General features: G+C 43.5%; 1 protein-coding gene across 2 annotated transcripts in view; it reads right to left on the reverse strand.

Moving 5' to 3' along the window:
- scn2b (sodium channel, voltage-gated, type II, beta) overlaps nt 1-17,632 on the reverse strand; it is a 30,626-nt gene that overhangs the window by 3,004 nt on the left and 9,990 nt on the right. The window contains exons 2-5 of one of the 2 annotated variants that reach the window (XM_079514713.1): nt 12,744-12,904; nt 7,332-7,548; nt 5,415-5,610; nt 2,896-2,944 (exon numbers count right to left, since the gene is read on the reverse strand). In XM_079514713.1, the coding sequence (XP_079370839.1) occupies nt 2,935-2,944; nt 5,415-5,610; nt 7,332-7,548; nt 12,744-12,904 (584 nt within the window). In that variant the 3' untranslated portion in view covers nt 2,896-2,934. The remainder of the gene's footprint in view (nt 1-2,895; nt 2,945-5,414; nt 5,611-7,331; nt 7,549-12,743; nt 12,905-17,632) is intronic. The other variant, XM_079514712.1, reaches the window with a different exon arrangement.

Here is a 17,632-nt window from a genome sequence, read left to right on the forward strand (position 1 = left end):
AGGAAGGCTGCTCAATACCTGTGCCTTGTAGCTCTCCCCTGTTCTATAGCTTCATCTTGTTGCCCCCTAGCCTGGACACTTGTTGAAGCTTAGTTTTTACAACTAAGTTTTACAACTAAAACCAGGTCTACAAACTAGCATTGATTGAGAACAGGCCTAATGAAGTCTAACAAAGACTCTCAATCAAACGCAATGTCCTGCTCCTTCTCTATCGAACCCTTAGTTGTGATATAATGGAAATATACAATGGGCTGTCATGCGTTATTGCTAACATTATATACCATGAAGAATACAAACAAATATGGTAAGACAATACACAATAAAAAACACTTTAAACACCACAAACCACTATAAGAATACAACCAGAGCCACTGATACAGCCTTAGGCTGGGTTGAAAAAGGTTTAAACATTGCTGGCTAAAGTAGGCCTACTAAAATACTAAACAATATTGTTGATGCATACTATGACAAATACTTTTATCAGCTGGCTCGAAAACACAATGTACTGCTCATTGTGGCCTTGATCAGGACTGTGTGTCACTCTCATGTCTTCATCTCCACCCAATCCGCCTATCTCACAGAATTTCCCCGCCCCCTTAATACGCCCCCTTTCGGGGTTAGTGGTGATAGCGTGACGTCACTCCATAGACGCTACATGTTAACAGAGGTAATTTAAGAAGTCTACAACTTTTGTTTTCTCAAGGTAAGGTTTGTTCTATCTGTTCGAGCTGATTTACCATCTTGTTTGCTTCATAATAATATTGGTCTGTCACATTTTTACATTAGAAAATATACTTAGATTCTCCAGAGAAAAAAACGTGTAAATGCTAATGTTAAATGACACCACTATTTACCGGAAGTGGGCGTGGAAAGCGGGCTGTGAGATAGGCCTATTGCCAGAGAATAAACGTTGCTGTTGTTTCTGCAAACTATTTTGACGTTTCAAGGCAGGCAGGCTTGAGCCCCTAGACTAGGTGCGCCTGGGCAAGGCACCAGGCATATGCTGTTCGAGTTGCACATAATATAAACAGTAAGTAATCAATTCTCAGTTATAATCTTCTTTGAAATTGCACTCGACTGTCCACAGCGGGAAACATTGATAATGAAATTTGTTTTGGGAGGTTCAAAAATCCACATTCTACAGAAAAGTACAGCGCCAACATTTTCTCTGGCAAACAGGCTGTTCATCTATAAACCTCCCTGGCCAACCTGTTAATCAGTGTCTCTGGACACAACCGTATCCACATGATCATGTCTCTGTCTGACCCACTCCTTCCCATGGCTGCCATCAAATGGACACAAGCAGACACAATTTAACTATCATTCGCAATCCTAACTTTAAAATAAAAACTGAACACGATATCTAGCTTTGTCTGAACAGCCAGTTATTACAGTTAAATAGTTACAAGATTTTCTATCATTGTAAAAATATATACTGTAGGTCATTATAGCTGTAAAGAAAGGCAATAAACAGTTACAGCTTTCTTACAGAACTTTCTACAGGGGTATGGTATTATCTTATTTTATTGCAGTGTCCTGGCAGATGTGGGTGGGAGGGAGGAAGACATCATGTTCTCTACACCACACCAACAGAAGGTGCGGTTCCATTAAGCCTTTGCGAAAAAAGGAAGCGTATGTTCATTAAGTCGAAAAAAGAAAAGCGAATTGTCGGTGTTTCCATTAAACTGATAAAATGCGCATATGCAATAAGTTCATGAAATGTGCAGTAGGTTGCACTGTTTTGCCAGTAAAGTGAGGCTCATGTAAAGTAGTCCTAATCGATGTTCACGCCATTGATTTGATGCGCTGTATGTGTGCTCTCAGTTTAACGGACGGGACCCCATATACTGCGATGTAATCTGATCCCTGGTCAGCGGCTGACCGACCGCCTGCTGCTTTCACAGTATTGACGACACCTACAGTCAAAGAACGTACAAAGAACGATTTGTTGTGTAATGCTTGTCTTAATATATTCGGGGCACATGTAGCCTATATGTCACGGGACTCATTGGAGCATAGGCTACTGGTCGTTTATACTGTAAATTGATTGATTGCAGCTGCAAACAGTTGTGAATAACTTGTTTCATCGGCTATATAGCCTATAGCCTACACGTTTAGGTTGCTTATCTTATGCAATGAATATAAATATATAAGAATAGATGAAGCATATGCATGGATCGAAATCGAATAGCCTGCAGGGAGTAGGGACCCAGGCAGCTAGGTTATATAAAAGTTTAGTCTACTACACTACTCGTAGTCCACGTGTGGACTACGAGTAGTGTAGTGTGTGTGTGTGTGTGTGTGTGTGTGTGTGTGCATATGTGTGTGTGTGTGTGTGTGTGTGTGTGTGTGTATGTCTTGCATCCATACAGTAGCGATCCAGATATCAAAATGATCGGAGCGCCCCGATTCAGACTTCATATGGGATCTTTGAACACGCTACACAATTATTAATCGGACGGGTCGGGTAGTAGTAAATTGGGACCTTATATGTATCCACAACATCACTCCCTCTCCCTCTCTGTCCACCATCCCATGCACCGTTCACTCCACTGCCTCCCCATCGTTGTTTTATTTTATTTTCCAACTGTTCAAAAGCGATATAATGCGAGTTCAATGCTTTCTAATTAAAAACCTTTTCCGCAAGTGTTTCCATACACTATTTGCGCATTTCCCTTTTTTCGAAAAAGCCTAAATCCGCAACCTCCAAGCGAAAAAAACGGCTTTATGGAAATGCACCTAGAGAAAGCATGTTAGCCACACCACTTGGGAGGATGGGTTAGAATTAAGATGGGAAGTAGTCGGCAGAAAGGGAGAGATGAACCAACTGTATGGCTGATGAAGGAGAACAACACTCCTCATTGGAGGATATAATTCACATGACCAGGTATTTACCAGAGGACATGGTGGGGTTCCACTTGTCACTGGACTGCATTATAGCTGTCTATCAATAGAACACAATACGTATAATATCAGTCAAAAACATTGCTGGAGAAGAGAAGACAGTCAGAAAAGACAGTCAGAAGAAAACGTTTCAACAAACCAGAGGACTGTTAATGGTTGATGATCCAAGGGTAGGAGAAAAGCAATTATGTTAAGTAGAGCGCTTAAACCTTAGAGATACCTTTCGTCTGTATGGCTCGCCACTTCTAGAACAAAGAATAGGGCACTATTTGTGTGCAGCAGACGGGCACATTGTCAATTTCCTGATTTACTGTGTTTTCCCTGCCTGCATGTGTTTTGTATTTTAGGGAGTCAGTTGAAAAGGAAATGCGAGCACTTTTACTGGGTGCACGGTTCAGAATTCAGATTGCCAGCACATTTCATGTTCATGTTCCTTTTAGGAATTCAGGCACGGACAGCACAACAAACAAGGTTTCTTACCACCCTCGCTTTATTTTGGGGAGTTATTGTAGCCATTCGCCAATGTGGAAGGAGAGGATTGTGTGACATTTGCAAATCAGCAGCACACTGCATAACCTCTTGACACCCATCCGTATACTGTTAACCCTTCCCTTCCAAGATACAGTAGAAGTTTGAGGAAAAGTTGTTTTTGTCACAAGACTGCCAGGAAATTAGCAAATACTTGATTTTGCTCTATTGTGTCTCTGATGTGTGCGCTTGTGCTCGTGTGTGTGTGCCAATAGCACTCTTACTGTTCCCTGGTGCCTGCCGCAAATAAATTATGTGGGAAACCCAAAGGGTCAGGATTGCAGGTCTATTTCTGGTGTGTCCCCGTTCTCAAAGCAGCGCTATTAGTTTTGATTTGACTGGGAACAGTGTCATCCTCTTGAGGAGAATTTTACTGTTTACATCAGAACATTTAATCTTATTATTTTGTGTGTATAGGCAGCATACGGTTCATCCTTACAGTGTGGCTCTGCATCAGTCTAGTTGGTCTGTCTGTATGTGTGTCCGGAGCTAATCTCACAAACCACTGGACCGATCAGTGCCAAATGTCTTGTGCACATTGGCAGTAGGCCACAGAAGTACCTCCACCATTTATTTATTTCTTATACTTTGATTGGACATCAAAGGGACTCTGATCCGGCTGAAGCCTTGCCCAAATTTAGAGTCATACTTCATAGATATGTCATAGATGCCTGACATCATAGATCCTTGACATCACAGACAGGCTGGTTCATTGAAACCACGCCCTTCACATATGGACATACTTGCGCGAGCAGAGCGCAAGTACTGTTTTCGGCTGCCTATGTCGGTGACACGCACGGCCAATCAGGAACCACCATTTTTACATAAACATACATAGTTACGTCATCAGCCAATCCCTGATTGGCCGAGGGGCATATGTCGGTGTTGTCCCTCGGCTAGTCAGGAACCACCCTTTTTACATAAACATACATAGTTACATCACCAAAAATACACAATATGTATACATATGTAATGTGGATGACGTAACCAATTTGAGTTTCAAACTTATATAGGACACTTAAAACATTTAGATAACATAGTGGATATCGCGAATGGGATTCATAACTCAGATGTTTCAATAACTTGATTGAGGTAAGTTGCGCGCTCTGCTCGTGCACAAGTAGGCCATTCATGGTCAACTTATGTGCAAAGCGCAAGTTGGCAGCTCGACAGAGTGCATTTCTAGTTCAAATCTTTTTTGAGAGGCCCCTCCAATGCAGTTTCCCAAAATGATGTCATAGGCCAGCCAAGCTTCTATGGACTTTTAATGTTTGTCGAGAGTCTATGGAATGTAATGTTTGTTTACGGTAATGACAACGTAAGACATCATATGGCTGAATACTAGGGGTGTAACGATATAGTAACTGCATCGAAAAACGTTTTGCAATGCACATCATCGGTATCGAATCGTTTTGCTATGCAAATAATCGATTGTATCAATACTACATTTTTGTGCGTGGTATTTAGCAATTTTTAGAAGATAAAAGAAAAAGAGGGGATTAATTACTTAGTTTAAAATAATGTCAATGTATTTTAAATAGTTAGGCCTACTGTATCGATTTCAAATCATTGAATCGTATCGTATCGCCATAATGAACCAATATCGTCCATGTATCGTATCGTCAACCATGTATCGTGATATGTATCGTTACACCCCTACTGAATACTGCCCTCGCTGCTCTTTCCTTTTACTAGAGGTCTGCTACAGATACAGGACTTAGTGTTTAGAGTTTAGGATGCATACAGTACTTTAGACTCTCTTAGTGTTTAGAGTTTAGGATGCATACAGTACTTTAGACTCTCTTAGTGTTTAGAGTTTAGGATGCATACAGTACTTTAGACTCTCTTAGTGTTTAGAGTTTAGGATGCATACAGTACTTTAGACTCTCAGATGTAATTATTCCAGATACAGGACTTAGTGTTTAGAGTTTAGGATGCATACAGTACTTTAGACTCTCAGATGTAATTATTCCAGATCTTACTTTGTGCCTTCTTCCACTACACCCTCAGCATCTTGCAGTTTTCCTTCCTCCTCCAGCTTCTCCTCTGAAATGAGGTCCTGTTTCTTGTGTCGACGGAGACACTTCACTACGACCATGGAGAGAATCAGAAGCGCCAAAGCCCCTCCCACGGATGCTCCAATTGCCACGGCAATGGTTGAATCCCGTGGAGGGGGTACTACAGATGAGAGAGAGAGAGTAAGAGAGTAAGAGAGAGAGAGAGAGAGAGAGAGAGAGAGAGAGAGAGAGGGTTAAATATTTCTGGAGATGGAGACAACTGCAGTGCTGATAAAAGCTGCCGTGGGCTAAACAGAGTGGAAAGAAATGGCTGCTGACTTATCCTTTGGTACGCATGGGTGTGTGTGTGAGAGGCAGGGAGATTGTAAGAGTTCAACCCCTAAGTTGGTCATCAATAAGTTAACAGCTGACTCATCACCAGCCGGTCTGCAGCCCCATGAACACATAACCTGCACATACTGTACAAACACACACAGTGAAAGCCTCAATGTCATTTTAACTCACTGTCTCTGAGTTAGTCTCGTAGTTTACTATGAAAACCTGCGTTTCATGTCAGTCAGTCACGCCTTGTGACATGCTCCATATATGGCCGTCTCCATACAGTATATGAAGATCACGACACTGACCTAATCAAACCCTGGATAGCCATACATGGAGAAGACTGGATCATCACCTAGATCTCCATATATGGAGCTGACCTGTTCTGACATTCCAAATGTTCATCCTTCCCCATCAATGTCTCCCTTTTGACTGATACCTGTCCATTCAAACTGTAGACAGGCCCATCCCAAAGTCATTAGCGTAGCCGTGCCCGACAGAGATCTCAACAGGACCGAAAATTAAGGCCCGGCCCTACCTGGGCCCTAACTGGGCTGACCCGAGACCCCGCCTGGCCTTACTAATTTGCACACATTTTATGCCCTACCCGGGTTCAAGGGTTGGATTGGGCGTAAGTCCCTGCGACATACTAATGTCATGTCCAGGGGGTGTACTTGTACATCAAGCTGTCTCATGCTACAGAACCAGGAGATAGGCTCCTGCCCTATGGGCCTCATGGCTCAGCAAGGCTTAGGAATAAAAAATAAAGGTCCATACTCAGCATACTGTATATGGGCATTCCCATGTCTTACTGGTATTGAATACACCAGACAATAATATGTCCAGTGAGTCATTTTCTGACAAGCTCTGGTTATGTTGTTGGCCCTGAAAGTAGGGCTTATGAGGTCTTATTGTGCCAAATGGAAAAGTACATTTCGGGCTGGTCCGCAACAGAGGTGCCAGGCTTATAAATGTCTAACTGAGTCACTGAGAGACGGATTTAGTTGCACTATTGGTCGGCTAACAGCATACTAGACAATCGCAAAGCAATGTCCTGCCAGACTGTGGGATGTCGTCCCTCCAGGCTAGAGGATGTAGTCTGTCCTAATAAACAACCTTTTCTTTAACAATCATTTGACTGTGGCTCGTGCCAAGAAGGAACTTAACTAAAATGTTAATGTTACAGGGAATGAATAGGGACAGAGCCCTGACGCCACTCTATGCTTCATGCTTCATGTTTCATCTATGCTCAATAAATATATATTCTAAATTCATTGAGTCAAGAGTTGTATGACTGAACTCTGTATATTACCTATTCTGTTGTAAAAGTCCTAAATTAAGCTCTGACCAGAGATCTTTTACCAAAACAAACAGTAGGACAGTGGGGTATTTAACTCTGAATGTGGACCCTTATCCCAGAAATAGAAACCATATCAACAGTAAATCATTTATAATCATTCTCCTGGAAACACCTCAAGGACGCCTAATTTGGTTTAATGTTTTGTACATTGCGCGCACATGAGGTATTTTAAGATGTGCTCCCCTACCCAAAACCAAACTTACGTTCAGTGACAACTGTGAGCTGTATGACACCGTGTCCATTGTTTCGGTCTGGGGGGTTTCTGACGTAGCAGTTGTAAATGCCCTGGTCTTCCAGCTGAATGTCTGACAGCTTGATAGAGAGGTCATTCTTGTCCAGGTTCCCAGCAAACACCACTCGCTCTGTGAAGTGGTCTGAAAGCAGAGGAACCATCCCCTTCTTACTGTTGAACGTCATAAACTGACAAAGATAAAATGAGAGAGAGAGAGAGAGAGAGAGAGAGAGAGAGATCAGTTCATGTTGAAGGAGCATTTCGGGTAGCACAATTCAAGCCTCCTACCCCCCAAAAAATGTATGTTGTTAGTGTGGCAACCAGACTATAGTTATTGTGACACTTTATTATTCTTTTTCTGGAGTAACCTACCTAACTTCCACTGTGATTGGCCGAGCTTTGCATAATGTTTGTAGTATCTAATTGGTTGTTGTTGGTTACGTAACCAGTCTATGTTTTACAATCGTTTATAAAGACATAAATTCCCTTGCAGGGGCAGAAGACCAAACTACTCAAGCGTTATAGAAATGTTCAAATTGCCCAGGCGGTGGCGTAACCGCCTGGGCACCCGACTGGTAATCCAGTCGCAGTGTGCCGCGGGTTCGACTCCCGAGCCTGACACGGCCTTTACTGCATGTCTTCCCCCATCTCTCTCCCGTTTCCTGTCAGCCTACTGTCTGTCCCTTCAAAAAAAAAACAATAAAAGGCGTAAGCCGCGAAACATTATCTTTAAAAAAAAAAGAAATGTTCAAATTACTTTTCAAGAGAGTCAAGAGAGTCAAGTGGGAAGGGCCTATGTAAGCGACTGCGGCAACCACACTTTGCAATTTTTCCAATATTCAAACACACAGCCAAATGCATGAACATGCCAGGTGCTGCTGGTATGGTGGCTGCTCTGAAGCCAGTAACGAAGGCTTCTGGTAGGCTGGCTGCAGTGAAGGAGGCGTTGGAGGCTGCTGGTACGCTGGCTGCAGTGAAGGAGGCGTTGGAGGCTGCTGGTATGCTGGCTGCAGTGAAGGAGGCGTTGGAGGCTGCTGGTATGCTGGCTGCAGTGAAGGAGGTGTTGGAGGCTGCTGGTACGCTGGCTGCAGTGAAGGAGGTGTTGGAGGCTGCTGGTACGCTGGCTGCAGTGAAGGAGGCGTCGGAGGCTGCTGGTATGCTGGCTGCAGTGAAGGAGGCGTTGGAGGCTGCTGGTACGCTGGCTGCAGTGAAGGAGGCGTTGGAGGCTGCTGGTATGCTGGTTGCAGTGAAGGAGGCGTTGGAGGCTGCTGGTACGCTGGCTGCAGTGAAGGAGGCGTTGGAGGCTGCTGGTACGCTGGCTGCGGTGAAGGAGGCGTAGGAGGCTGCTGGTACGCTGGCTGCGGTGAAGGAGGTGTTGGAGGCTGCTGGTACGCTGGCTGCAGTGAAGGAGGCGTCGGAGGCTGCTGGTATGCTGGCTGCAGTGAAGGAGGCGTTGGAGGCTGCTGGTACGCTGGCTGCAGTGAAGGAGGCGTCGGAGGCTGCTGGTATGCTGGTTGCAGTGAAGGAGGCGTCGGAGGCTGCTGGTATGCTGGCTGCAGTGAAGGAGGCGTTGGATGCTGCTGGTACGCTGGCTGCAGTGAAGGAGGCGTTGGAGGCTGCTGGTATCCTGGCTGCAGTGAAGGAGGCGTCGGGGGCTGCTGGTATGCTGGTTGCAGTGAAGGAGGCGTAGGAGGCTGCTGGTACGCTGGCTGCGGTGAAGGAGGTGTTGGAGGCTGCTGGTACGCTGGCTGCAGTGAAGGAGGCGTCGGAGGGTGCTGGTATGCTGGCTGCAGTGAAGGAGGCGTTGGAGGCTGCTGGTACGCTGGCTGCAGTGAAGGAGGCGTCGGAGGCTGCTGGTATGCTGGTTGCAGTGAAGGAGGCGTCGGAGGCTGCTGGTACGCTGGCTGCAGTGAAGGAGGCGTTGGATGCTGCTGGTACGCTGGCTGCAGTGAAGGAGGCGTTGGAGGCTGCTGGTATCCTGGCTGCAGTGAAGGAGGCGTCGGGTGCGGCTGGTATGCTGGCTGCAGTGAAGGAGGCGTTGGATGCTGCTGGTACGCTGGCTGCAGTGAAGGAGGCGTCGGAGGCTGCTGGTATGCTGGTTGCAGTGAAGGAGGCGTCGGAGGCTGCTGGTACGCTGGCTGCAGTGAAGGAGGCGTCGGAGGCTGCTGGTACGCTGGCTGCAGTGAAGGAGGCGTTGGAGGCTGCTGGTACGCTGGCTGCAGTGAAGGAGGCGTCGGAGGCTGCTGGTACGCTGGCTGTGGTGAAGGAGGTGTTGGAGGCCACTGGTACGCTGGCTGCAGTGAAGGAGGCGTCGGAGGCTGCTGGTACGCTGGCTGCAGTGAAGGAGGCGTCGGAGGCTGCTGGTACGCTGGCTGCAGTGAAGGAGGCGTTGGAGGCTGCTGGTACGCTGGCTGCGGTGAAGGAGGTGTTGGAGGCCGCTGGTACGCTGACTGCGGTGAAGGAGGCGTTGGAGGCTGCTGGTACGCTGGCTGCAGTGAAAGAGGCGTCGGAGGCTGCTGGTATGCTGGTTGCAGTGAAGGAGGCGTTGGAGGCTGCTGGTACGCTGGCTGCAGTGAAGGAGGCGTAGGAGGCTGCTGGTACGCTGGCTGCGGTGAAGGAGGTGTTGGAGGCTGCTGGTACGCTGGCTGCAGTGAAGGAGGCGTCGGAGGCTGCTGGTATGCTGGCTGCAGTGAAGGAGGCGTTGGAGGCTGCTGGTACGCTGGCTGCAGTGAAGGAGGCGTCGGAGGCTGCTGGTATGCTGGCTGCAGTGAAGGAGGCGTTGGAGGCTGCTGGTACGCTGGCTGCAGTGAAGGAGGCGTTGGAGGCTGCTGGTACGCTGGCTGCGGTGAAGGAGGCGTTGGAGGCTGCTGGTACGCTGGCTGCGGTGAAGGAGGCGTTGGAGGCTGCTGGTACGCTGGCTGCGTCGGAGGTGGCGTCGGAGGCTGCTGGTACACCTGCTGTGGTGTCGGAGGTTGCTGGTACACTGGCTGCGGTGTCGGAGGCTGCTGGTACACCGGAGGTGTCGGAGGAGGCTGCTGGTACTCAGGAGGTGTCTGAGGGGCTTCTGGTACACTGAAGGCGTCGGAGGAGGATGGTAGTACACCGGAGGTGGTGTCAGGGGCTGCTGGCAGTGCTGGTACACCGGCTGCGGTGTCAGAGGAGGCTGCTGGTACACCGGAGGTGGTGTCGGGGGCTGCTGGTACACCGGCTGCGGTGTCGGAGGAGGCTGCTGGTACACCGGAGGTGGTGTTGGAGGCTGCTGGTACACCGTGATGTAACTTTCTTACAGGGTTCTGTGGATTAATTTACCTATTCCCTTGATGAAGCAGCTTTGTTGAAATGAGTCTGAGATCCCAGGCATATGTCCATCTTTCCATTTATTGGTCAGCTTCAATCAGTTACATCAGGTTACATTTACAGCATAGCATGTGGAAGCCGAGAGCCTCCCTGTCAGTTGTTCCCAGTTCCTCACAGTTCTAACCTAGTTTTACCAAGACATTTCTATATATCTTCTCCAACATGCAGTGGGTCTTTGTCCCCTTGTTTCTCTCTCTCTCTGTGTGTGTGTGTGTGTGTGTGTGTGTGTGTGTGTGTGTGTGTGTGTGTGTGTGTGTGTGTGTGTGTGTGTGTTTGTGTGTGTGTGTGTGTATGTGTATGTGCTACTTTAAAAGCATTCTTGAGTGATACAACCTCACAATAGACATTAACAACTGCCATAAACTGATGCCTACGGTCGTAGACCCTATCCAACTTTAGAAATGACCTGCAGATAGTCCCTTCACTTTGGCCATCTGTTTAGGACATGTACAATTAGGTCCAGGCCATCTTGAGAAGATAGGTCAAAGAGGTGCTTTTTAAGCACCACCATTCCGAAAAATACATTTCGGAATGGCAATGTTTCGGAATGGTGGGTCTTCGGAATGGGGGGGTTTCGGAATGGTGGGGTTTCGGAATGGAGGCCTGTCCCCGTCAAAGAGTAAACCTACAAATGTTACTGTCTCTCAGCCAGAGATTAGATTGCCTGCTGCCTGTGGCACAATTGATATGCAAATAGACCTTTAGGTTTGGGTCTCCTAGACTCTAAAAGTTAAAGTAGTCAGATGATCAGTATGATATATTTTGAGAGGCATACAGGTAAGCTATCCAAATATACATCAACCGACTGCAGTGGAGGTGTCGGAGGTTGCTGGTACACCAGACATCGTGAATGCCCGAGCACAGGGTTACGAGGCTGATTGGTCACCTGTGTGTGTGCTAGGGGACCCAAGGTGTCGATGTGATTAGTAGGATATGCCATCTGTTGGTTGAAACCGCTTAGGGGGTCCGGTCCATACTGCCCACTGGGATAACTTGGCACAGCTGAATACTGGTCTGCCGTCGAGGCAAGCTCGGCTTGCCCACTGATTGGCCACATCAGTGCTGTGCTGGTGATCGGGGTGTCCCCATGCACTCTCGCCTGAATGCCGATAGGCACTGGTGGTGGCAGTAAGGAATGAGGAAGGTTGACAAGATACGGTAGTACTGTAGTTAGGATGGGATCCTCCTTGAATCACACTCTTGTGTCATCTCGAGTGAAGCATCCGGTTCGAAGGACCATGACAAATATTGGTAGCCTAATGGAGGCAGCAGGCTTGGATACTTAGGGGGGGTTGATGCTATCAGAGAGCATGACGTGAAAGGATAACGTGAAAGGATGACAGTGTTGGCATTATGGATTTTATATGAAGCTGAGTTGAGTTGATTGACCGACATGGATGGTGAACTGAATGAATGGTGAATGAATGGTATCTGAAATGTAACAGAGATACACAGGAATAGACTATTGGGGAAATTGAAATGACAAATAAATAAGTACGGCTGGTTTCATACTACATTTTGTAACTGTACAGTGCACAACAATAGGTGACATACTGGTAATTTAACACATACACAGTGTACTGTGGACCATATACAATGCAAAGTACATGCAATTACTGTGAACAATGGCAATTTCAGGCTTATGAAAAATAATGGTACTTTCATGGTACTTTCGCTTGAACCTCATAAACTAAGGAAAATAAGAAGCATGTTGACACATTTAAGGAGCAAACACACACTGAGTCAGGAACTGATGGCAGAAGGCTAATTTAGCATGCTAACTCACATAATTCAGCATATAATGAATGCCAAAAACGAACTTTTTGAACAATGTATAGATGAATTCCTTAATTTATTCCAAATAAATTAAGCTATGGGGAATTTTCTACATTGGTTCTACTACTATTGATTACAGTATTGGCTAGTACTTCTGCTGCAATGCTATTTCATCATTATTCATCCAAATGTGGCATTTCAATATCACAATGACCAAAGAGGCTAAACTGAGTTGTCTAAAGGTTCTCACCATGTCCTCTGTGTCATTCTGTGTTTCCTGGTAGGTCCAGTTCATGGCAAACTTGGTGAAATCAATCTTGTAACAGGATGTAAAGGTACAAGGGATTTTGATGGTTGTTCCATTCAGTGCATTGATTTGATTGGGCACTATCACATCCATACTCCAACAACCTGTGAACAACAGTGATTGATTAATATAAGACAATCACCTCCAAAAACACAAAATATAAAGTGCAGTATGAAATATAACCTTTTAAGGAATCAAAATAAGAAATAAATAAATAAACAACAAATACGAAAAGCCTTTCGTTAAAAGTATGTGTGTGTGCGTGCGTTATAAATTACATTTTAGAATGCATGTGATCTGGGACCATGATGATAATGATCAGTTAAGTTTTGGGTATCAAATCCCAACTCAAGAATGAAGCAATATTACACAAGAGGGGGTGGTTTAACATCGTTAAACCACCCCCTGCAGCATCGGGCGTTCCTGCAGCATCGCAGCAATGCTGCAGGAACGAGCCCGTAGGGCGAGTTCCGAAAGCAACGCAGAAGTGTAATATAGCAATTATACAACAGTTACCCTTAAAATGACAGATGTAGTCACTAATGTCCCAAGAAACTAGCTAGCCTAGCCATCGAGTTTGCTGCGCTCTGGGAAAACAGAGCAGCTGAATTCTTTGTTTTGATTTGGTGTGCAGGAGTGGTGCTCGTTTGAACCACGGCTAGAAGGCTGTTTCAATCAATCAGATTGCTTCCTCGAAACGACCTGTTGTATAATATGAATTCATAGAATCATACACACCAATATAAAACAGATTTTAGACAGGTACATTTTGATTAACAGTTATCTGACTGACTGACATTAATCCCCCTAAATATTATAGACTACATATTACAATGTAAATTGAAAATATGTCATTCTTACTGTGGGAGAAATGCTTTCCTTCAACTGTAGCTATTTAGATGTTGGCTACACTACAGTGATATCATATGCGTATATTTCGAACAATGCCCACACATAACCAATAATGTGCTAAAGTGTTGAAATGAGCTTTGTTTGCTAACATTGGCCCGGTTTCCCAAAGGACACATGGTGTAAGAGGTATGGTGTTGCACATGCTCAGATGCCCTCTAGGCCGCACACAGAAGCCTGTGAACATAGACATTCCGTGCATAGATGTGCCACGCAATGGTAGGGCTCAGGCCTCACCATTCTGAAATTTAATTTAATAATAGTTGGACTGCTGGACAGCTGACAGTAGGCTCTCTTTACTCTTAAAATAAATAAATAAATATATATACATAAATATAATATATATATTGATGTATATATTTATATATGTATTTGGTTAAAATGGGTAAGGTTTTAAAAAAGGCAAAAGCATGCTCTGTTGCACTGGCCTAAAAGTGGGTCCTCTAAAACTGCTTCAACTTCTGAGAATGTGTGTTTGGTTCATTAGCCACCAGATGGCATACCTTATAAGTATGTATGTATGTCTGTATGTATGTATGTATGTATGTATGTATGTATGTATGTATGTATGTATGTATGTATGTATGTATGTATGTATGTATGTATGTATGTATGTATGTATGTATGTATGTACAGTATGTATGTATTTTGTATTTTTTTAGAGTAAAGAGAGCCTACTGTCAGCTGTCCAGCAGTCCAAATATTATTAAATTAAATTTCAGAATGGTAGACCATACCAGGCCTCAGGCCTGAGGCCTACCATTGCGTGGCACATCTATGCACGGAATGTCTATGTTCACAGGCTTCTGTGTGTGGCCTAGAGGGCATCTGAGCATGTGCATATGGCAAGCCGTTTTAACTTTTAATCGAACCACGCTCCTGTCTGTAATATATGTTTTAGATATCCAAAACCACATTTCTCCTAGTCAAAACTGCATTCTCACTAGTAATAATTGTAATTAAAGATAGCCATAGTAACATTCTACTAGTAGAAATTGTATTTCAAGATATCTATAATTCAGTTCTTCCTGTAACAATTAACGTTTTGGATATCTACGATGACATTCCTCCTATCAACAACTGTCATTTCAGATATCCATAACCTCATTCTTCCTAGGAGGAATGACGTCACGTTTCCCATGCATGTGTATGGGGCTTTTAGTTTCAGATATCTGTAACTGCATTCTGGATATCTAGAATCAACATTCTGGATATCTACAATTGAATTCTTACTAGGAGAAACTACTATTTCGGATATCTACAATGCAATTCTTACTAGGAGAAACTACCATTTCAGATATCCAAAATTACATTTGTACTAGTCATAATATGAATTGTGGATATCCATAATTAGATTTCTACTAGTCACAATGTATTTTTGGATATACAAAATATAGTTATGGATGTCTGGAATGTTTTTTTTAATTTTGGATATCTGAAATGGCAGTTTCTCCTAGTAAGAATTGCATTGTAGATATATTAAATGGTAGTTTCTCCTAGTATGAATTGTATTGTAGATATCTGAAATGGTAGTTTATCCTAGTAAGAATTCATTGTAGATATCCATAATGTGGATTTTAGATAACCAGAATGCAGTTATAGATATCTGAAACTAATACACATGCAAGCCGTTTTAACATTTAATAGCTAGACTGGATATGTATTCCAGATATCTGTAATTCAGTTCTTCCTAGTCAAAACTAACGTTTCAGATATCCACAATGGCATTCCTCCTATCCAAAACTGTAATTTAAGATATCCACAATTACTTCTTCCTATCCAGAATTGCCATTTCAGATATCCATAACCTCATTCTTCCTAGGAGAAATGACATCACTTTTTCCATTCATGTGTATTGGGCTTTTAGTTTCAGATATCCATAATTGCATTCTGGATATCTAAAATCCACATTATGGATATCAACAATTGAATTCTTACTAGGAGAAACTACCATTTCAGATATCTACAATACAATTCTTACTAGGAGAAACTACCATTTAATATATCTACAATGCAATTCTTACTAGGAGGAACTAGCATTTCAGATATCCAAAATTAAAAGAAAACATTCCAGACATCCATAATTACATTTTGTATATCCAAAAATGCATTGTGACTAGTAGAAATCTAATCATGGATATCCACAATTCATATTATGACTAGTACAAATGTAATTTTGGATATCTGAAATGGTAGTTTCTCCTAGTAAGAATTGCATTGTAGATATCCGAAATAGTAGTTTCTCCTAGTAAGAATTAAATTGTAGATATCCAGAATGTTGATTCTAGATATCCAGAATGCAGTTACAGATATCTGAAACTAAAAGCCCCATACACATGAATGGGAAACGTGACGTCATTCTTCCTAGGAAGAATGAGGTTATGGATATCTGAAATGACAGTTGTTGATAGGAGGAATGTCATTGTAGATATCCAAAACGTTAATTGTTACTAGGAAGAACTGAATTATAGATATCTTGAAATACAATTTCTACTAGTAAGAATGTTACTATGGATATCTTTAATTACAATTATTACTAGTGAGAATGCAGTTTTGACTAGGAGAAATGTGGTTTTGGATATCTAAAACATATATTACAGATAGGAGGGTGGTTCGATTAAAAGTTCAAATGGCTTGCCATAAAAGTGATGCCATTTCTCCTAGGAATAATGGCGTTATAGATATCTGAAATGGCAATTCTGGATAGGAAGAATGTCATTGTGGATATCTTAAATTACAGTTTTGGATAGGAGGAATGTCATTGTAGATATCTGAAACGTTAGTTTTGACTAGGAAGAACTAAATTACAGATATCTGGAACACAAATCCAGTCTAGCTATTAAATGTTAAAACGGCTTGCCATATGTGCAACACCATGGGCCCTATTAAGCAAGTGGAATCTAATTACATATAATTTTACAGTTTTTAAGACGTGGGGGCGGGTGCAATGTCATATTACAATTATGGGCCAGGTAAGAAGCGCTTTCGACACCCCGTGGTGTGAGCAAAACGGCCTTGAATTAGTCATGGGAGTGTTTAAGGGAGTTTTGAGGCTTACCCAATGAACATGTCCGTACTATTCTCTTTACGACACCAGCTGATGATGCGCCCTTTTCGGCAAGTGGTATTACATTTCTGCAGACTGGCACCATAGACATGACATGACTTTGTCACATTTGGGTTAATTATTCATATTGCACTGCATGCTGTCACCTTTATGCCTCCAAAGAACAGATCCACAAGCTGTCACAGCCATGATGTGCATAGCTTGTAGGCCTATGTCTCTATTTTGTTAAGTAACTTGCAGTTTTCATTGGAAAGTCATTACAGCGGCGCAGCCATATGCTAAGGGAGGGAGATATACGCACATCGTCACTTAATTTGTTTCTGTTCTAAGCATGAAAAACAGCTGTAAAAATCTTTATTCTAGTTCATTTGATTCATAAATGAATAACTAAGACTTTGAAATGGCACCTACCTATACCTTTCAGATCGGAATGGAACTGCGAGTAGATACGCAGCATTGGCTGGCAAATTGGCAATCCATGCGTAATGTTCCCAGAATCGTCTAACCCCCGAACATACAAGTTCGTTTGATATTGTTTAATTCGATAAAAATAGAACCATGTACCATACAGCGAATGAAAGCAAGATTCCTAAGGAATATGGGGATTTTTACATTTTAAAAAACGGTTGAGAAATGAGAGAACCATGAGTGTTTATAATATCAAATATTATAAGAATAATATGAAAGACAAACGGGCTGTGAAGAGCTCAGCTCACCATCCCGACAAGGAGGAAATATAGCCTATAGTGCATGCACGTATATGCACTGACTGTCTTTATTTGTTTCTATTGAAAAACACCAGTAAAATAACGTTTATTTTATTTTATTTCATTCGAGTCACGACGAAGGAATGAGT

The sequence above is a fragment of the Electrona antarctica genome (genome assembly GCF_951216825.1).
Source record: "Electrona antarctica genome assembly, chromosome: 11".
Classification (NCBI taxonomy): Eukaryota; Metazoa; Chordata; class Actinopteri; order Myctophiformes; family Myctophidae; genus Electrona; species Electrona antarctica.